This window comes from Hevea brasiliensis, chromosome 17 (genome assembly GCF_030052815.1).
Source record: "Hevea brasiliensis isolate MT/VB/25A 57/8 chromosome 17, ASM3005281v1, whole genome shotgun sequence".
NCBI classification, from domain to species: Eukaryota; Viridiplantae; Streptophyta; class Magnoliopsida; order Malpighiales; family Euphorbiaceae; genus Hevea; species Hevea brasiliensis.
In genome coordinates this window covers 17,672,832-17,693,524 of record NC_079509.1, presented here as the reverse complement: position 1 = coordinate 17,693,524, position 20,693 = coordinate 17,672,832, and the positions used below count along the sequence as shown (strand labels likewise).

The window sequence follows — 20,693 nt, the reverse complement described above, 5'->3', positions numbered from 1 at the left end:
ACACGACTTAAAACGTATTTGGTCTTTTCTTGGTTTGTATTGACTCAATTATATTAAATAATTGTAATAAAATTGTCAGGTAAGCCGGGACAGCCTTCTTCCTCCGCCTAGCCGCCATAGTGACTTCGATTGAGTCTGTGAGTAAACTATTAATTTTAATTGTAATTTCGATATTATTATATGTTCAAGCATGCCCATGCATCACTTATATGTAAATATCTATGTAGTTAAACTCTAGGCACGTTTTATGTTACATTCATAACTGTTAAAGTGCCATAGATGTTGTTGTGATAATTTGGAGCAGTGTGCGTGAGTTGACATGCGTGTGGTGTGGTGTTGGCTATGGACAGGACGGGTAGACACGGCTTGAGATCTTCGCTGGGACCCGGTCCTTCGGGGTAGGCACGGCTTGAGTTCTTCGCTGGGACCCCGATTTGGTTTATTAAGTGGAAGTCCGAGCTTGAGTTCTTCGCTGGCACAGTTTGGATTAAGAGGGCTGTATAGAGGATTAGCTCCCATATATGTATTGTTTGACATTATCGGGTGTGTGAGTGCTCCAAATTGCCTTTTTGCTGTTATGATGTGAAAATATTACCGATGTTGCATTTCACTCTACAGGGTGCATTAACTTTAGATAGTTATAGAGATTATGGTTAAAATTGATATTTTACTCTCTGAGTTGAACGCTCACTCTTGTTCATTATTTTTTCAGGCTAAAGGAGGATTATTGTTATGGTTAACCTGCTTTTCTTCTTCGCAGGTCGTTTATTTATGTTTGTGTAATTCTGTTAACTCCTAGAATTTTTGCATGTGTTAAAAATATTTATTTGATTTGGGTCTATAATATAATTACCATGTTGGACCTGCAAACTTATTATATGCATGTATGTTGGACTGGATGAGGGAGCTGAGCTCTCATTTATTTTTATGACATTTGAGTATGTGGAGGGTGAGCTGAGCTCCCTAATTGATTATATATTGTGTTTATAGGTTTGGTGAGTCAAAAACTCACTGTTGAAAGGTCCATTTTATGGCCGGACTCTGTCCGATTGAATTCTTGAAATTAGGCCCAAATGGGCCTTAGAGTTGGGTTAAGGAATAGTTAGGCTACGGGTCTCGGGGGCTTTAGGCTGGGCTAGGTCCTAGTGCCGGTCTGGCCCATAGGTTGGGTTGTGACAGAAAAATTCAAGAGTAGAAAAGTAAAACATCAGAAATTCACTGGAGAAAGAGAATGTGAGAGTGTGAAGGACGAAATTCCTTTGCATATATATAGGGCCTTGGCATTTATTGCGTGCAGAACTCGAAGCGGTTCATCGGTAATTGAAGAATTAATTGTTTTAGGAGATGAGAATGGGATCGAAAATTAAGATCGAGAAGATGAAAGTTCAGATGCAGAAAGAGCCGAATTGAGAGATTGGAATAAGAGGTCTTAGGTCTACCAACCACAATAGAGATCGGTTAAACTAAGATCAGAGGGCTTAGAGAATCAATCATGACCCTCGAATTTGTAAGATTAACTCATCACCATCGGATCTCAAACAGTTAAAGCAGCCCAGTACATTTCAATTTACATCGTTGATCACATTTGTAAGGAAAGATTTGAGACCTTCAGATCAAAAGTGAATAAATGATTCGACACCTTTTGCTCCCAGCCCTTGGATCCATTCTATAAGGCGGAATTCCCGATCGTTAGATTAAAGAATGAAAGGACAGAGATTCTGAACTAAATCCCGACCCTCAATCTTGATTCTCTTTAATTGTAAGACGTCAGATTGCATCCTTTTAAATACGAGCCATCCATATCTTCCTGCTGGAATCCTGACCCTCTATTTTGAGTACCCATTCCCTATAAATACTTGCATGCAATACTGTAGTAAAGGGGGAGGATCGTGAGAAAACCTCTGCATTTTGATATAGTTTTATTGCCCTTCATTCTGAAACCCTTGAAATTCTTACAGACTTTAGAAATAAATTTTCTAAAGGATATTTTCACTGAGGTTACAGGTATTGCAATTCATACCCTTAATAGCCATGCACCATCTTGGAAGCCCAATCGTAGTTCGTCATTAAGGCCTCGTTGTCATCTCCCTCGGTAGCTTAAAGTCATTCCGTCATCTCAGCTATAGCAGCACCAGAGTCTGCAGAGCATCGGTATTGATCATCCATTGTTTCAGCTCTCTACAGGTAAACGTCTAACTTGTCCATCATTAAGTATCGCTAGTTTGTGTTCATGACGTGAGTATTCTTAAGGTGTCTTGTCTCACTGAGTTCTCAGAATAGGAACATACCAGGTCTGACTTGTGTCATAAATATTACCTTTGGCCTCCTATTATTTATAAGTATTACAATTATCATTATTTTCAATTCTTTTTTTTCATATGAATGAAAGTTCGGGTCGCTAATGCTCCGTAACTATCGTGAGAAGTATGGATAAAGGTGACAACTTAGAAATTTTCGACCCGAATAAATAAAGAAAATAATTAGGAAAATAGATGTATTTCGGGTCGATGTAGAAGGTTTGGATAAGTTGTGAGGTCGGAGACTGAGATTAGCTCAGATAAGTAAATTATGGGATCGAAAAGAAACGAAGTAACCTCAGGCGATAAGCTAAAAGAATGGAAAATCAAGACAAACTCGGATCATAAGACACGAAACCTGAAACAGAAAAAGTTCAGACAATAAGCTATATGGGTAGAAATAAAGGAGTTCGGATAATATAGAGGTCGTGGAATTACGCGGAAGATCGATGAAGAGTTAGGATCGACATTCGCAACTTTTAAATTCACTTTACAAAATGAGAGTTCGAGAGAGAGTCCTTACCCGAATTCTCTTAGCCAAAGTTCTAATAATATTTCAAGAGATCGGGAGAGAGTCCTTTCCTGAATTCTCCGAGTTAAAATCCTAATAAAATATTTCAAGAGATCAGGAGAGAGTCATTTCTTGAATTCTTCTAGTTAAAATCCTACTAAACTATTTTAAGAGATCGGGAGAGAGTCTTTACCTGAATTCTCTTAGCTAAAATTCTAATAAAATATCTTAAGAGATCGAGAGAGAGTCCTTACCCGAATTCTCTTAGCTAAAATTCTGACAAAATATTTTAAGAGATCGGGAGAAAGTCCTTACCCGAATTCTCTTAGCTAAAACTCTAATTAAAATATTTTAAGAGATCGGGAGAGAGTCCTTACCCAAATCCTCTTGACTGAAATTATAATAAATACATTTAAGAGATCGAGAGAGAATCTTTACTTAAACTCTCTTAGCTAAAATTATAATAAATACATTTTAAGAGATTGGGAGAGAGTCCTTTTCTGAATTTTCTTAACCAAAATCCTAATAAAAATGTTTTAAGAGATCGGTAGAGAGTCTTTTCCTGAATTTTTTAGTCAAAATTCAAATATTCTAACACACACCATGCCCTCAGTTATTTGAATGTTAAAGTACATAATGTGTGAGCCGAGAGTCTTCCTCACTTGTTATGAATCTTTAAGGTCCTAATAACATCTATTTAGAATTAGAGTTCTAATACGAAGAGGGAGAAATTTGATAAAATATTTAACAAATCAAATAAACATAATACCCATTCAGTGTAGGATTATCCCATATACCTGTGTTATTGGGAAACCCAAAATGATGAAATATCAAATGTTCCTTTTAACAAGGACCAATATTATAACTCCAACCCCACAATTATCAAATTTAACTTATGAAGAGCACATCGTTAAATTTGCTTACCCTCGTTGAGAGACGAGGTGGTGTGCCTAACACATTCCCCACACGTACATAGACCCCAAACTTAGAATCTCTGTTTTAGAAGTGATTTTATAAATTTATAAATTTTTATTTTTACTAATGATTTCCTTTAATTTTTTTCAAAATTAAAATGACGACTCTTCATTTTTTTCATTTCTGTGAGAATCATCCGGTGACTGTAAAATTTTTAAGACAATCATGTTGACTTTGACACACATAATAACTTTGACACTTTGATATGATAGTTTAATATTATTACTAAAATGGCCTTTTGTATTGATAATTTTATGTTTATTTTTTAAACACTGAAATAACTTTCAGAGTTAATATTTTTATAAACACACATTATATTAATAAATAATTTCAAATTCACATTATTTTAATAAAATATTTTTAAAAACATATTATTTATATAATTAATCCATATCCTTTACGCCAAGTAATTAATTAATTAATTATTCCTCTCAAGCCCTTAGAAGTTAAAACCCTCGAGCCCTTAGCCTTCAAACCGTCGTAAGCCGTTGGCGTTCTTCCTCTCCTCTTTCTATCCATCGCCATGGAGCCCTGTTGAGAGTCTGCCAACAAAGGGACCAACGAAAGGATGCTTCGTTTTGCTCATTACAATTCTCAAACCCATCTCCGCAAGCTTGTCTTCTCGTCCTCAAACATTGGTCTTCTTCATATGGGTTCCAAATTATTTCTCAAACCTGCAACGCCATCTGCTCCTCTTTCTTCAAGAAGACATCTGTACAACTCATGTAAATGTCTGGTACCAACTTTTTGTTCTAAACCTATCTCTAAAATCCGCCCTTATTTCCTTAAAACTAATGGCTTCACCTCAAATGCCACTGTTCCAGCTCCAGGTATGTATCTCTCTTTCTCTCTCTATATGTGCCTCTGGGTTTCTCTTGGAAGGACAGAAAGAAGAGTAATCGTGTGAACAGATAAATGCATATTTAAAACCTAAGGTATGGAAATCTTTGTTCAATTTTCAGTTCATGGTGGGGATTCGGAAGTGAAGAACTTTAGAAAATTGGAGATTCTAAGGCGCAAATTGGAAGAGTTGGGTATTGAAATGGACACATTTACTCCTGGCCAACATAATCACTTACAATGTCCAATGGTAAGCTTTATTACATGCTACTCTGTTGCATGCCAACTTTATCGTTCTTTAGCATCTGCTGGGTATTGAAAGTAATATTTAAAGTGTCTTCTTCTTCATTTGTGTTTATTTATTTATTTATTTATTTATTTTTATTTTTTTTTAATTGTGTGGCTATTATGCACAAACATTGTCATTTTTCAAGCTTAATTAGAAATTGTTGATGGCAGACTCTTGGGTCGCTGGAGAAAATTTTAATTTTTAATAAGGTCTTTCTTTCATAATAATTAATGTAAATGATCTTTGACATCATATAAGCTGATTACTTTAATCTTTATCAATGGAAACTTTCTTTTCTTCTTTCCTATGAAAATTGGAGTGTAAGCAAAATGTTTTGACGTTTGGTTTATTTTTTTTGCCTTGTACTAAACTTAAGCATGGAGGCAGTTCATATCGACTATCATTTGGTAAAATCTCGGTTCACATATGCTAGTAGGAATTCATTTTCTTAACTTTAGATCCCAATGTTTATTCTATAGTACTTACATGTCATTATTTTTTCTATGTTAGTGCAATGGTGGTGATTCGGAGGATAAAAGTTTCTCTCTGTTTATCAGCCCAGATGGGTATGCTCTTGTAGTTTCTCTCTAGCAATTTGTACTTCTAGTTTTTAACAGATTGACAACTTTGCTCCTTATTGATTTATAGGAGTGGTGCATCCTGGACTTGCTTTCGAGCTAAATGCGGATGGAGTGGTGGAACCAGGGTAAGATGTTTGCTCATCTGGATGTGAAACTGCATTTTTATCATTTGTTTTGGGAATTATTCCTTTAGCACTATTCCTCTGGTTTCAGCCCTTTGCAGGAAGAAACTCTACATATGAGAGCTCAATTCAAGATAACAAGGTTAAGCAGAAAAAGGAAATCACTGTGGAGAGTCTGAAATTGGAACCACTATGTAGCGAGGTTGTTAGGTTCTATTTTGCTCTCCTTTCTCACTTTTTATGAAATGGTTGTTGAGTTATGATGCCTAACATGCTTATCTCCTTACCAGTACCCAGTACCTAAGATGGCTTGGGGGGAAGTAGTCAGAAAAGATATAACAAACTCTAGATCTTTTTGAAGTGGTAGCCCTAAATTGGTTGGAGTGGAGGAATCCATGTAGACAACTCCATCTAATTTGTGATTAAGGGTTAGTTTGGTTGAGTTGACTTGAATTGTTTTCTACTTTCTTATGCTGACTGCACTTGGGGGAAAATTTATTATGGGGTAAAAGTTAACTGCTTATTGTTATATATTTTATGCTTGCTTATTTCTGAACATTGAAGATGTGAGATGCCAATATTTAATTTCTGTAAAATGCTTATGCTTTAGCCTTAATCACTCAAATTAGTATTTGAAGTATGTATAATGTGTGCACATGTGTGTGCAACTATCTTAAATATGTTTTATTTTATCCTTTCGAGTTTTCTTTCAGATTGCATTGGTTGCATATGCTTATTCAACTTCATTTCTACACTATTATTTGCTAACACACATGTATATCTTTTTCTGGCCTTGTTTCAGCTCATTGGTTACTTTGCAGAGCGGTTAATATCAGCAGAGACGTTACAGAGAAATCGTGTTATGCAAAAAAGCTATGGTTCTCAGGTGCATGATATTGCTGAATCAAGAAAAAGTAATCAATGGTTATGTCATGTTATGGTGTAGCTCGAGCAAAAGTTTTTTATTTATTTATCTTTTTTTTCGTTTTGTGGGAAGGGGTGGATGGTGGAATATTTTGCCTATATGAAATAGTAATCCTTTGATGATCTGTTCTTGTGGCAGATATTTTATTTGTCATTTCAATCTAATGTGGGCAACAGTTCTGCAGCTTCGGCCTTGTGAAATAATTCTTTGCATTTTATTGGCAGATTATGATCGCATTTACATATTGGCGAAATGGAGTTCTTACCAGCTGCAAATATCGAGATAGCAACAAGAAATTTTTGCAGGTACAGGTTTTGTGCTACTATTGCAAAGAACAAATTTAGAAAGTTTGATAATTGCACAAAACAAATTTTTTCATGATGAGAACAATAAATAAAAAGTAATAATAATAAATTTCAGCAATTGCCATTCCTTTCATTCTAGACCAATAATGGATTTTAAGTCACTTGATGAATTTGAGCAACTGGAATTTGATATTTTATTCTACACTTATTCCAGGAAAGGGATACAGAAAAAATATTTTATGGGCTGGATGATATCAAGGAAGCTGATGATGTCATTATTGTATGTCCTCTTGTCCTCCATGGGAAATTCTTTACATATATACTTAACAACTTAACCTGAGACCTAATATTTTATTTCTGATCATAGGTTGAAGGTGAAATAGACAAGCTTGCAATGGAAGAAGCTGGGTTCCGTACTTGTGTGAGTGTACCTGATGGCGCGCCTCCAAAAGTTTCTTCAAAAGAGTTGCCTTCTGAAGAGAAGGTCTGTGTCTGTCAGCTGTCAAATTTTGAGTCTTCTTAGTAGTAATAAATAATTACTTTTGTCATTGCTGTTTTTATTTTTATTGTTCTAGTTAATTATTGTTGTTTAGTTGAATCATCCTCTTTTTTTCCCCCCTCACCTATAAGGGTTTAGGAGTGTTGTCTTGTCGATGTAAATTGTCCACTTAACTTTTAGTCCTCTCAATTGAGGATGTAAAATCGCCATTAGAGGATAAAAAGGTTGCCTGCATCTGTATAAGAAAAGGAGATATGTTTATAAGACCAAAAAGATCAATGAATTCTGTGGCATCTTTCATATCCCCAAGGTATTCTGACTAACCAAAAATCATTATCTTAAGTTGACTTTTTTCGAGTATTTAGGGAGATGACTGCTCCCCTGAAAAGCGCTCTCATTTGATCATGAAACCAAAAACTAGTGGGAGGGATTAAAGATCTTTTCTTCCAACTCACCCTAAACTATTAAATGGAAAACAATCAATAGCAGAACTTTATATCCTCAACAGAAAATATGCAATCCTCAACCTTTGATGACACACATTTGATAAAATATTTATATGCCAGCTTTCCTGTTAAAAAAAGTAAAAAATCTTTTGACTTGTTTTTAGGTTAATGAATTGACATTATTCTTGTGAGAACTTGAGATTATGTCAAACTTCTTGGGAGATGGTAAACGTTATACAGTTGTCATATGGGGAAACATCCAAGTACGTCTAAGACCAAGCACAACATTCATGCATTAGATAAGTTACTCGTCAATAAATTGAACTTTTTGTGTGGATTGCTCATCCAATTTTCATCTGTTCTTTGAACCGCCTTGTGTAGTCATGGGGTCAGTTCCATTTGATCTAGCCAACGGGCGGCACAGATTTTGTAGGTTGGGGTTTTCCTATGATTGCACTCCACGTCTACAGCAATATAAATTGATTGACATTGCATACATAACTGTGAAAATGAACTATGCATACGGAGCAAAGCGTTAGGTTTCCCATTACCTTTGGAGTGGAAGAATAAAACAATGCAAAATTCATCCCAGAAGCAAACATATAAATGCAAGTCTTGTTTCATTGCTCTAGATTTGGTGTGTGTTACAAGTTAATCAAGTAGCGGTTTTAATTATTCCTAGTGGCATCCTGAGGGCATTACTTTGTCAAACTCGCAATTTATCGAGTCAACTTTAAAAGGCAATGTGCCTTTGTAGTTTCAATGATAATATTGCTTTTTGTATTAGAAACTCAGAGCTGATTCTTCTTGGATATATTTTGTGAAGCTAGGACACAAAATATCAATATCTGTGGAATTGCAAAGAGTACTTGAATAAGGTTAGTGTAAATTACTAAAGTGCTTTTGAATGTAACTCATCAATGTGAAAGGATTTGGATTTTGAACATTGTATCAAAACATGCTATGATAGGCATCTCGTATAATACTTGCTACTGATGGAGATCCACCTGGTCAAGCTTTAGCTGAGGAGATTGCACGTCGCATTGGAAGGGAAAGGTTTGTCATTCTCTGTGATAATACTGTTGAGCTTTGTCTTGTGAGTCTATACTAGTTGTTGAGATAATTCTTTGTTCTCTATGGGGATACAGATGCTGGAGAGTCAAGTGGCCAAAGAAAAATAAAGAGGAGTATTGCAAAGATGCAAATGAGGTCTGATATAAATGTTGCACGTCTTTCTGTGTTACATAATGTTCAAATGAGTTTTAACCATGATAGTGATTTATGTGGCACATCTTCTGCAATATGGGAAGAGTACCATATGCAATATGCTATTTTTTTCCTCTCCACTGGACTATTATTCTTCAATGAGTTATATGTTATGCATCATCCCATGTGATCAGTTTCATGCATTTTTGGTTGGTATTTTTTTTTTATGTTTTAAGAACAATAGTCAAAAGAACAATGAAGTTACTTTTGTAGCTCTTTTTTTCTTGGGATAACTGTCTCACTATATGTCAAAATATGCTCAGGTTCTCATGTTTTTGGGTCCCAATGCACTTCGGGAAGCAATTGAAAATGCAGAGTTATACCCTATCCGTGGGTTGTTCAACTTCAGGGATTACTTTAATGAAATTGATGACTATTATAATCGGACTCTTGGTTACGAATGTGGTGTCTCAACTGGGTGGAGGGCTCTAAATGAATTATATAAAGTAAGGATAATTTGTTTTTTCCTGAGTTTTCATTTTTTTCTATTTAAACCTTTGTTTCTCTCTTTAATAATGAAGAATACTGATTGACATTATGTTATACTGGGTTTTTATCTTACAAAAGTAACTTCCACAAGATTATTTGAATGAACATACAAACGACTAAAGGTGATTTTTGATGGTACCCTTACTAATTTGTAATTCTAATTATTTTTAAACATTTGGTTGAGAAAATTATCTCTATTCCAAATAATGGTATAATTGCCCAAAATATATTTGTAATTTTCAAATAATCATGTTGACTGTTAAGCTTTTTCATGCTCATTTAATGATTATGATTTCAACTCTCTCTTGTTCACTCATTGCTTCAAAATTTAGTAGTTTTCATAAGTTACAATATTAATGTCAAAATACATATCTTTTTCAAAACATTAAGATAATAATAGTAATCATATTAGTGTAAAATGATTTTGTAGATGGGTAGAGTATTTTTTGGATGAACAATTTAATTAATCTGTTTTTTTGTTGAACAAAATTTTTTAATTTTTGGAGATACCTACCATCTTTGATTTCAAGAATGGAATGGGTTGGCACCCCATTGGTGTTGATCAATAAATATTTGCCATGGTGTTGATGAATACATTATTTCTAATTAATAGCATTAGAGCTTTTGAAAATGTGACATTAATGAGTTCCTTTCATATCTTTTTAATTGGCTTAATTCCCAAAGATTTAAAGCCTAAAGATTAAATAACTGGGGATTTGAAATTGTTTAAAGTCTCATGCAAAATTTTAGATATAGTTTAAAATGAATATGTAACTTTGCATTTCATTGGAAGTACAAGTGACAAAAAAGGGTGGGTTTGGTTTGGGTTGTAAATGACTCATGCACCTATTTATTACCTGTTTAAAATTTATGTGGATGACCATACCCATTTAATTCAAATTAATCGTAGTTCAACCATTTACCTAAATCAATGTTTAAATTGCCGGTGTTATTGACTAGTATGATTGTCCACCAATAGCTTTGGTGCAACCTTGACCACCCTTTTGTCACCATTTTCACCACCTCATCACTATTCACCACCACCACCAATCTTGCCATTGTGGTAGTGGCAGTCAATGGCATAGTAGGTAGGGAAGTGGTTATACTCACAAAACTCTGTTTAGCAATTAAGATGGGTACCCATACCCAAATATTATTTGAGCCCACATTAATGGGTGGGCTAGGATGGGCTATGATTCATTTAATACTCAAATATAAGGCCGTTTACAAACATTTAGATGGGTTATGGTTCAGTTTTGCCACATCTAATTGTAACTACTATCAAGTTGCCACATTGTAGGGGCTCGAAGTGTAAGGAAGTTTTTGTGGTTTAGATTATGATATTGAAGGCATAGTTTCTACCATATAATTTGGTGTTGAATATATATAATTATATTGAAAGTATATAATATATTTAAAAATCATGAAAAAACATATGTATAAAATTGTTTTTTTGGTTTGGTTCAATAAGTGTCCGGTATGGTTCCTATTCAATTCTTAGTGAAGAATTAGAATCGAATCAAAACAGTAAATAAGTTCAGTTTGATATATTCTAACTGATCCTGTATAGTTCTTTAGTTCGATTAGGGATCCCCAATAACTGTGCACACCCACAGTTGACACCCAGGGAACAACAATGTTATACTTCACTAATTAAAAAGGTTTAAATGATGATACATCCATTTCTTTACGGGTTTTTATAAATTTGAATTCTCAAATTTCTATTTTCTAATTTATGATGCTGTTTGGCTTCACTTATGAAAATTAGCTTATAAAGTACATGTTTAAAATTTTAAGCAATTACGTGTTTAGTTAAAGTTCAAGTGGCTGATTAGTAACTAATATTTGTGTTAAAAAATAGCTTATAAGCACATTTACTATTAAAATTATTAAGAAGGATATTAAATAAGATATATGGTAAAATTTTAAAAATTAAATGAGGGTAACATTGTAAAATATTTGATCAAATTAGCTGACAAATATAGGGCTTATAAGCACTAACCACTAAATTAAAAAGTTGTTCCTAAACTTGTTATTATTATTATTTTTGGCTTATAAGGCCAGAAAATGTTATAAACAAACAGATAACTTATTTTTAGAGTTTAAAAGCTGGTTTGACTAACTTATGAGCTACGAGAAACATCTTCTAAGTTTAGCCCTTTTTTTTTGTTATTTTCTCTCGGAAGTGAGTTCACTTGTAAGTTCTGTTCTGAAATAAGCATGAACTAACATTAATATATCAAGTTAATTTGTGTTTTTCACTCTTCTGAAATAACCATAAATAAATAAACTGATTAGTTTCAAACGTATCAAATTTTTTTATTAGGTTATGCCAGGAGAATTGACTATAATAACTGGGGTTCCCAATTCTGGTAAAAGTGAGTGGATTGATGCTCTCTTATGCAATCTTAACAGCAGTGTTGGCTGGAAATTTGCACTTTGCTCTATGGAGAACAGAGTAAGCTAATTATCAATTTTAATTTGCATTTGTATGGCATTGATGGAAGTGTTTGCTGTCTGTCTCCATTTATGCATGTGTAACGTGCAGTATATACTACTTCCTTCATCCCATTTCAATAGCTTTTTAAGGTTTTTGCACAAGGATTAAGGAAATGATTGGATAGCATCATTTTTATTAAAAATATACTATTAAGTGACTAAAATACCCTTATAGTATCATTGGAATGTAAAAGGGTGTTACGAAGAGATAAATGCATTGGGAATAATAATAGACAAAGGTAAAATTGGAAAAAAATAATAAATGCTTTCTTGATTTTCTAAAATAGCAAATAAAGTGGGACAATTTTTTCTAAATCATCTATTACAATGAGATGGAGGGAGTGTTATTATTATTATTATTATTATTATTATTATTATTATTATTATTATTATTATTATTATGGAAATATTGGGGATACGTGATCCTTAGTTATCTTGCTAAATTTGAAATGTTATTAAACATAGATTAATCATAATAACTTTTGATGAAACTGAAATTGCATTGTTTTATAACTTGTTTGCCTTTTCAGGTATGACATCTTGGTGTCTGTAGAATCTGTCCCCCAAATGGTAGTATGAGAAAAAAATTGTAAATATTCTGATGGGTCAACATTGAGCAACATATTTCTGTAGACTACTTACTATAAATATTTCAAAATTGTTAAATTCTAAACATGTTAGATTTATTGTTTCTGTCCTTGTGCAAGTTATTGTAGACATTTGTTAAAGAACCACTTCAACCTTATATGCTATGTTTATTCACAATGTCGTTGTGGCTGAAGTCATCTTACTCTCTTCTCATTTCACATATAGGTCCGGGAACATGCTAGGAAACTTTTGGAGAAACATATAAAGAAGCCCTTTTTTGATGCGCGGTGAGTTAGGGTGAATTTCTTTGTTATTGCTGTGTTGCCCTTGGTTCCTTATTGTTTTGTACTTTCTATGAAGTAACAGCCATTTAATTCTTTGCTTTAAAATGTACTTGTATTAGAACACCTTTCTATAGCATCATTTGCCTGGACCAGTCCTTAACTCCTTATTATCATGTCTACCTTGCCCATAACACATGCTCCAAACATTGGATATATCAGTTGTTCTCTTGTAGTATTTCTGTTTGTTTATTGGCAACCTATATGTTTATCTGTTGTGAATGGACAAAGAAGACTGTCATTGATTGGAAAAATAGAAGCCCTTCATAATAGATCGATTTATTGTTGAAAATGCCATTTTTGTTGATAGTTTGTGTTTTAAACTTTTCATTTCTACTTCTCTAATAGCTTTTAGCTCTCAATTCTCATGCTATTTATACTTTTAATTTTGTTGTTTGCTTGCTTTGCCTATCATAGTTATGGAGGGTCTGTTGAACGAATGAGTGTTGAAGAGTTGGAGGAAGGAAAACGGTGGTTGAATGATACATTTTACCTCATAAGGTGAGTTACATTTTAGAGTTTTCCTGTCTATAGTTCATAATCCTGTCCTGCTTGGTTATTATGATTGTTCTGAAGTCAGAACCTGCACAGGGTTTGTATTCATAATCCTGTCCTGCTTGTTTATTATGATTGTTCTGAAGTCAGAACCTGCACAGGGTTTATGTTTGGTCAAGGTTAATCAATACTTAATTTTTATCACTTGTATCTTACTGTGATTGTTAATATGCATAGATTATCAAGCCCAAGCCTGTCCTTCAGTAGGTAATATATTGAAGATCTTTAGCTTTTACTTCTAGCCAAGGCTACCATTTGGATCTTACTGATTGTTTTGTCAATAGATTGGCAAGCAAGCCATTTCTTAGTTGGAGAATATACTGATCTGAAGGTCTTTGGCTTATATAGTTACATCTCCTTGGGAGGTTTAATCAAAATTTTTTGTCATTTGTGTCAAAGGAAGAAACTATTGTGTGTGGTTAATTTAAAAGAAATGACATCAGCTGACATTTAAATATGGCAAGATATTAAATCAGACAGTTATTTCATATGCCAATTACTACATTATATGGGATTACTTGTATATACATGTGTATTATGTTTTCTTCCAATTCTAAGTGACCCACAGCATATTTATGTACTTACATAAAATATTTTGACTCTCTGGCTTAGAATTTAGAAAATACACAAGTCGAGCTCCTAAATACAAACTCACACCGAATATCTATACCCAACTGGCCAAGCCTCAGCAACGTAACCAAAGAGTTTTTGCTTTTTTGCTTCCTAAATCACCATTTCAAATCTCATTAAGTAAATTACTGCTCTTCCTGCTCTTCCCAGGCTTGTTCTAGTGCGCAAATCTGTATGAAGTACGAATTTAGATGTTATCAATGCTAAAACCTCTTTACATCTTTACTGATATATTCTACCCTGTTGTAGATTGAATGTGTAGAAAAAAGCATGCTCACATTATCTTCATAGACTCAAATTAATATTTCTTTTGGTGGCTTGGGGAGTTTGATGTGCTACTTTTCAACTCTTTATTTTTTATTTTTTTATTTTAATTTTTTTATTATGCTTGAAAAATAGTATGAGTTTTCACATGCTCAGGTTTGATCACTGTCATTTTTTCTGATTGAGTCCACAATATTACATATTAACAATCTCATGTTGATGTCTTTTTGTGTTTGTTTTTCCTCTTGACCGTGGAACAGATGTGAGGATGATAAACTTCCAAGTGTAAATTGGGTTCTTGATCTTGCAAAAGCAGCAGTTCTAAGGCATGGTGTGCGAGGACTTGTAATTGATCCTTACAATGAGCTTGACCATCAGCGTCCTATTAGCATGTGGGATTTGAACCTTGTTCCATTTCTACTTCAATTTGTATTTTTGGAGAGACTATTATTATTTGCAACTTCGTTCAATCTTTGTGGTGTCTTATCTACACAATTGAAAATAAATCTTGCTTGCTGGAAATTAGATGGAGAAAATAAGTTCCTCCAAAATGTTAAATTGTATTATTTGTATGAGAGCTCTTCTTGTGATAGACTGATATTCGGTCCTCGTGTTGTAGGCTTTGAATTTACAATTTGTCCTTAAAACATTAAATTTTGGGGTGACAGGACTGAAACAGAGTATGTAAGTCAGATGCTTACACTGGTCAAACGGTTTGCTCAACATCATGCTTGTCATGTTTGGTTTGTAGCACATCCCAGACAGGTTGGTTGTCATGAGCTCTGTTTTTATCCGGCTATTCCTGAATTATAATCACTGTTCTTAGTTCTTACCTGTATTCTTCATCCAACAGTTACACAACTGGGTTGGGGCTCCTCCCAATCTGTATGATATAAGTGGCAGTGCCCACTTCATAAACAAATGTGACAATGGGATTGTTATTCACCGTAACAGGGATCCTGAGGCTGGACCTGTTGATCAAGTACAGGTGGGTTACATGTGTGTGTTTTCATGCTATAACAGTTATCTATCATAAAAAATGTCATCGCTGTTGTTATTTGACATTTTGTATGCATAGACACAATCCAAATGTCTGTGGGTATCAGGCAAACACAAAAACACACACACACACACACACACACACACACACACACAGCATCTTTGCCTGTTTGTGTGTGAATGTGTTGTGGCACCTCGATACTCTTTTTTTTTCAGTGTCTTGTTATTTGTCATTATTGTTGGATGCAAGCCAATTTATATGCATTTATTAATTGCAGGTTTGTGTTCGGAAGGTGCGAAATAAGGTCGTTGGAACCATAGGTGATGCTGCCTTGTCCTATAATAGGTATAAAACTTCAATTTATATCAATATGGTATGAGACGTATTTGATTAAATTGCAATTGGCCCATCCTCAACTAGAATTCAATGAATTGAACATTGGAAATCTCATGTGGCATATAAAAGATATTTTTAAATCCTAGTAATCTCATGTGGGGTACCTAAAGATCAAAGTCTTCATTTTAGGAGCTCCACATATGATTATTAAGATTATAATAGTCTAAGATAGATGCATTGTTAGATTTCTAGTGTCCATTTGATCAGATTTTGGTGAGGATGGGTCAATTGCAACAGATCAAAGTGTTGTTACTAAATTGACAAAAATAGAAGTTTTCTTATGAAATTGGAAACCAGTGCAAGGTATGGCTATATCAATGGTGTAATTTACCCGACTGATGTTCATATCATTGGTTTCTTTCTTCTGCCAGAATATCTGCACTAACAAAAGGTTATTTTTGTTGTTGTGGTTGTGGTGGTGGTGGTATGGTTTTGGTTTGCTTAAACGCCTTCCATGAAACAACTGCTGATCACATGCTCTTTGGCAGGGTAACTGGTGAATTCATGGATATTGATTAAATCATCTGGAAAGAAGATAGGCAGATATGCAGTGACTGAGAAATATACTTGTATATGTTATTTAATTTTTATTTGGCAGAACTTTCCTATATTAAGATGTTCATCATTGAAAATCTTTCTGGATTATGTTCTTTTTGTAAAATCTACCACATGGAGCTGAGTAGGCCAACAAACAGCACTAGCGTGTGGGGCCAGAACAATTGTTAAGAATTAACAACACTGGCAACCAATGCTGTGATGCCAAGCCGCAGCCTGCTAAAACAGAGATTCTATCTCTGCTGCCCAGAATTGGTAAAATATACAGTGCTAAACAGTAATTGTCCAACAAAAAAATGCATTAAAAAAATACTCACTGAATGACTTTAAAAAAAATAAATAAATAAACGTACAGAACAAAATGGGTATAAAATATTAACCCAATCAGCGTGTGAAACTTTGTCGAAGTTCATGGAGCCGATCATACCATATCAATGCTTAGTAACTTGTGGGCCCGACAGGATTCTCTTAAGCCAGAGTATTTGCTGGCCTCCAGGCTAGCAGAACCCTTCGGAAAGAGAATCCGCCCAACGGCTACCACATGCAGTGGCTGGCACCAGATAAGTGACCGTTGGCGGGTCCCGGGGTCCACCCTTTTTAAATATATAACCGTTATACAACTTACCTTCAAAAAACCAAACTCTACCTCTCTCATCAGACCAGAGAGCGGAACAAATCCAAGAAAACAACATCCAGGGCTTGAAAAGGTGGGTTATTGCTTCCATCGGTCCTTGTTTATTTTTTTCAAGTGTGGAACTTAATTTCTTGCGTTTTCTTCTTCTTTCTTTGAGTTTTTCTGTTTGGTGTGGTGCAGGTGATTAAGCATGACTGTTGAGGAAACTCAGGTGGTGGCTGAGGTTGTCATTCCTCAAGAAGAGCCTAAAAAGGATGTTGAAGAAAGCAAGAAAGATGTCCAGGAGGATTGCCAAGTGAAGGAAGTTGAAGATGATGATAATTCCAAGCCTAAGACTGTTCAGAAAAGCTCTTCTTACAAGGAAGAGAGCAACTTTCTTTCTGATCTTAAGGAGTTTGAGAAAAAGGCCCTGAATGAGCTCAAATTGAAACTCGAAGAAGCCATTGTTGGAAACAGTCTTTTCAAGAAAGAGGAGCTGAAGAAGAGAGAAAAGGAAAGCGAAGAGGAGAAATTGGTGAACATGGAAGAGACAGAGAAGGAAAAAGAAGCCAAAGAAGGGGAAGGAGGTGAGAAACAAGTGCAGGAAGAATCTGAAAAGAATGAAGAAGGAGATGAGAAGGAAAAGCCAATACAAGAATGTGAAGAAGAGAAGAAAACTGAGGTGGCTGTGGAAGAAAATGGAGTAGAAATTGACAAAGATATCTCCATTTGGGGAATCCCACTTTTGCCAAGCAACGGAGCAGATGGCACCGATGTGGTCCTCTTGAAATTCTTGAGGGCTAGAGAGTTCAAAGTCAATGATGCTTTTGAGATGCTAAAGAAGACCCTTCAATGGAGAAAGGAATCCAACATCGACTCAATCTTGGATGAAGATTTAGGAGTCGATCTAAGCTCGGCCTTCTACATGAATGGGATTGATCGTGAACGTCACCCAGTGTGTTACAACGTTTATGGGGTGTTTGGAAATGAAGAGCTTTACACTAAGGCGTTTGGAACTGAGGAGAATCGCAAACAGTTCTTAAGATGGAGATTCCAGTTGATGGAAAAGGGTATTAGAAAGCTTGATTTGAAGCCTGGTGGTGTCACATCTTTGCTTCAAATCAGTGATCTAAAGAATTCTCCTTCTCCATCAAAGAAAGACCTCAGGATTGCCATGAACCAAGCTGTTGGGCTTTTGCAGGACAATTATCCTGAATTAGTTGCCAGAAATGTGAGTTTCTTTTGGCTGTTCAATTTCTTTTTTATATCAAAAATTTTATTTTTCTTGTTCTAGTTTCAGTTTATCACTGATAGATATGAAATTCCATGCTCTTAGTCTGTTCTTGTATGGTTTTAATTGCAGATATTTATAAATGTTCCATTCTGGTATTATGCTCTGAATGCCCTCTTGTCTCCTTTCCTAACCCAAAGAAGCAAGAGCAAATTTGTTATTGCTCGTCCTGCCAAGGTAACAGAGACTTTACTCAAGTAAGTTGTCTGTCTCTTTTTTTAACTCCTCTCATTGAACCTTTCTGTAGATAGCCCCCAAAATTTCTGACAAATTGTATTCAATTGGTGATTGACAGATACATTCCAGCAGAAGAAATCCCTGCCCAATATGGTGGCTTCAAAAGGGAGAATGATTTCGAATTCTCAACCGAAGATGGAGTTTCTGAGCTTGTCATCAAAGCGGGATCAACAGAAACCGTTGAGATACCTGCAGCAGAGGTAGTAAATGAGACTAAAATTTTTCATTTTTTTCCTGTTAGATTGTGAAGGTTAGTTAAAAAAGAAAAACAAAAAACTTAATTGATTGCTGTTTGATGACAGGTTGGAGCTACACTGATCTGGGATCTGACTGTTTTGGGCTGGGAAGTGAATTACAAGGAGGAATTTGTACCAAGTGATGAAGGATCTTACACCATCATCATTTCAAAAGGAAAGAAAATGAGTTCTTCTGAAGGACCAGTTCGAAACACTTTCAGGAACAATGAACTTGGGAAAGTTGTCCTCACCATCGAAAATAGTTCGAGCAAGAAGAAAAGGGTTATGTATCGCTACATGACCAAGAAGAGTGCTTCCTTCTGAAATCATCTGTTTTCTGTAATGTTTACATTTCATTGGTTATTACATTCTTTTTGGGATGGGAAAACATGATTCTTTTTCTCTGCTTTGGTTTATTCTTCTGAATTTCCTTGTTACAGATTGGTTTATATATGTACGAGTAATAATAAGTTAAAGATTGATCGATTTAATTCTATATAGTTTACCAGTTCTGCATCTTGTTCTATGTACTGTTCTTGAGATACAAATTTTTGGTTTAGTAGTAACTTGTGACTTTGCTCAAAGGTGGTATCAACAAGTCATTGATGAGAATTGAGAGGTGCAAAAGTGTTCAAAAATGATGATTAACCACTAAAGATCAGCTAAAGATCAGAGAAAAGTACTCTTAGCTATTGAACACTTAGCTTAGACATAATCAATTTTTTGTGGTCTCTCTCAATCATCTTTTCATAATAGTTTAGTAGAATTATGAAATTTTAATTTTCAATATAATATATATGGCCGAAATAAATGGTTTAATTTAAATGAAATTAAAAAAAAAAATTAACTTAGAATCGCAAAAATTGATAATGAGCAAAAAAGATTAAAGATTAATTTTTATTACTTTCAACTGAATTTATTACTTAAATCAAAACTCATGCGAAACATTGATAATCAAATTCATAAAATTAAAAATTTTGACAAAAATCGATAATTATTTCACATATTATTACTGATATTATAAATATGATTTACGAAACTAAATTTTTAATTTTTTTTAAATAACTGGTTGCAATATGTACTTGTCAGTTTTATGCATAAGAATCAAGATACAATTTTATCTCAATTTTAATAAAATATATTTCATACTCTTTTAATTTAAAATTATTGAAATATGTTTTTCACGTAAAATATATATGAACTAGTCATATAATTATAATATAGCTAATGTGGCGGAGCAATATTGTTAGCCTCGCTAACAATATTTTTAACCATAATTAATTTTTAATATTAATGATTAATCGCTACTGCTAAAGTAAACAAGTCTTTATCATAATTAGTAACAAATCAATAACAAATAATAATATCTAATTAATTATTAGAGAAGTTTAACTGCCATTTACCAAGTGTTCTCGGAGGCTTTTAGACAAACCCTTGTTTAAATAAGAAGCAAAAAAAAAGAAAGCAACAACATTCAAGTATATTCCTACTTAGATTAGGACTTCATATTTAGTTTAGGCTTGTAAAAACTAATTTACACCACCCCCCCACCACCCCCCCTTTTTTTTTTTTTAAATTCTATGTAGACTTTAGACTCTGATAACCAGATTTCTCTCAAATAAGGCTGTGTTTTATTTTATTTTCTCTAGATTCTGGATTGAATCTTTTATTTTTGAAGTCTTGGATTCAATTTTGTTTAATTTCTTGAAAACTTGATCATGTGTTAATCCTTTCCATGTTATGCGTTGCCTCGTTTGGTATTAGAGTTGGAAATTCACCATAATCAGATGGCTAACATTGATGGTAATGGTGTTAACCAGCCTTATGATAGAGATCAAGGAGTTGCAGGCTATTTGGAGAGCAAAACATGAGAAACATCAACTTGAAATATTGAGGAGTAGTTGTAGGACATTCAGGAGCAATTGCACGCCTTATTTAGGGTT

The 20,693-nt window shown here is 34.3% G+C and overlaps 2 protein-coding genes across 4 annotated transcripts; both read left to right on the top strand.

Moving 5' to 3' along the window:
- Nucleotides 1–4,220: 4,220 nt before the first annotated feature.
- LOC110631726 (twinkle homolog protein, chloroplastic/mitochondrial) lies at nt 4,221–17,320 on the top strand. 3 transcript variants are annotated; one of them, XM_058139140.1, is made up of 21 exons: nt 4,221–4,613; nt 4,746–4,873; nt 5,423–5,478; nt 5,561–5,618; nt 5,707–5,817; nt 6,418–6,501; nt 6,765–6,845; nt 7,060–7,125; nt 7,213–7,329; nt 8,621–8,668; nt 8,761–8,846; nt 8,939–8,999; nt 9,320–9,502; nt 11,872–12,003; nt 12,858–12,919; nt 13,391–13,474; nt 14,683–14,814; nt 15,091–15,187; nt 15,276–15,410; nt 15,700–15,767; nt 16,116–16,279. In XM_058139140.1, the coding sequence occupies exons 1-21, from the start codon at nt 4,352–4,354 to the stop codon at nt 16,201–16,203; spliced, it is 2,139 nt and encodes a 712-aa protein (XP_057995123.1). In that variant the 5' UTR covers nt 4,221–4,351; the 3' UTR covers nt 16,204–16,279. The 3 variants fall into 3 exon arrangements, with proteins under 3 accessions (XP_057995123.1, XP_057995124.1, XP_021635356.2); XM_058139141.1 differs by lacking the exon at nt 16,116–16,279 and adding an exon at nt 17,188–17,320 and having other exon boundaries at nt 4,222–4,613; XM_021779664.2 differs by lacking the exon at nt 16,116–16,279 and adding an exon at nt 16,307–16,463 and having other exon boundaries at nt 4,222–4,613.
- Nucleotides 17,198–19,266, top strand: LOC110631733 (patellin-4). The gene is made up of 4 exons (XM_021779678.2): nt 17,198–18,217; nt 18,350–18,474; nt 18,573–18,714; nt 18,817–19,266. Exons 1-4 carry the CDS (start codon nt 17,198–17,200, stop codon nt 19,072–19,074), a joined length of 1,545 nt encoding a protein of 514 aa, XP_021635370.2. The 3' UTR covers nt 19,075–19,266.
- Nucleotides 19,267–20,693: the final 1,427 nt, after the last annotated feature.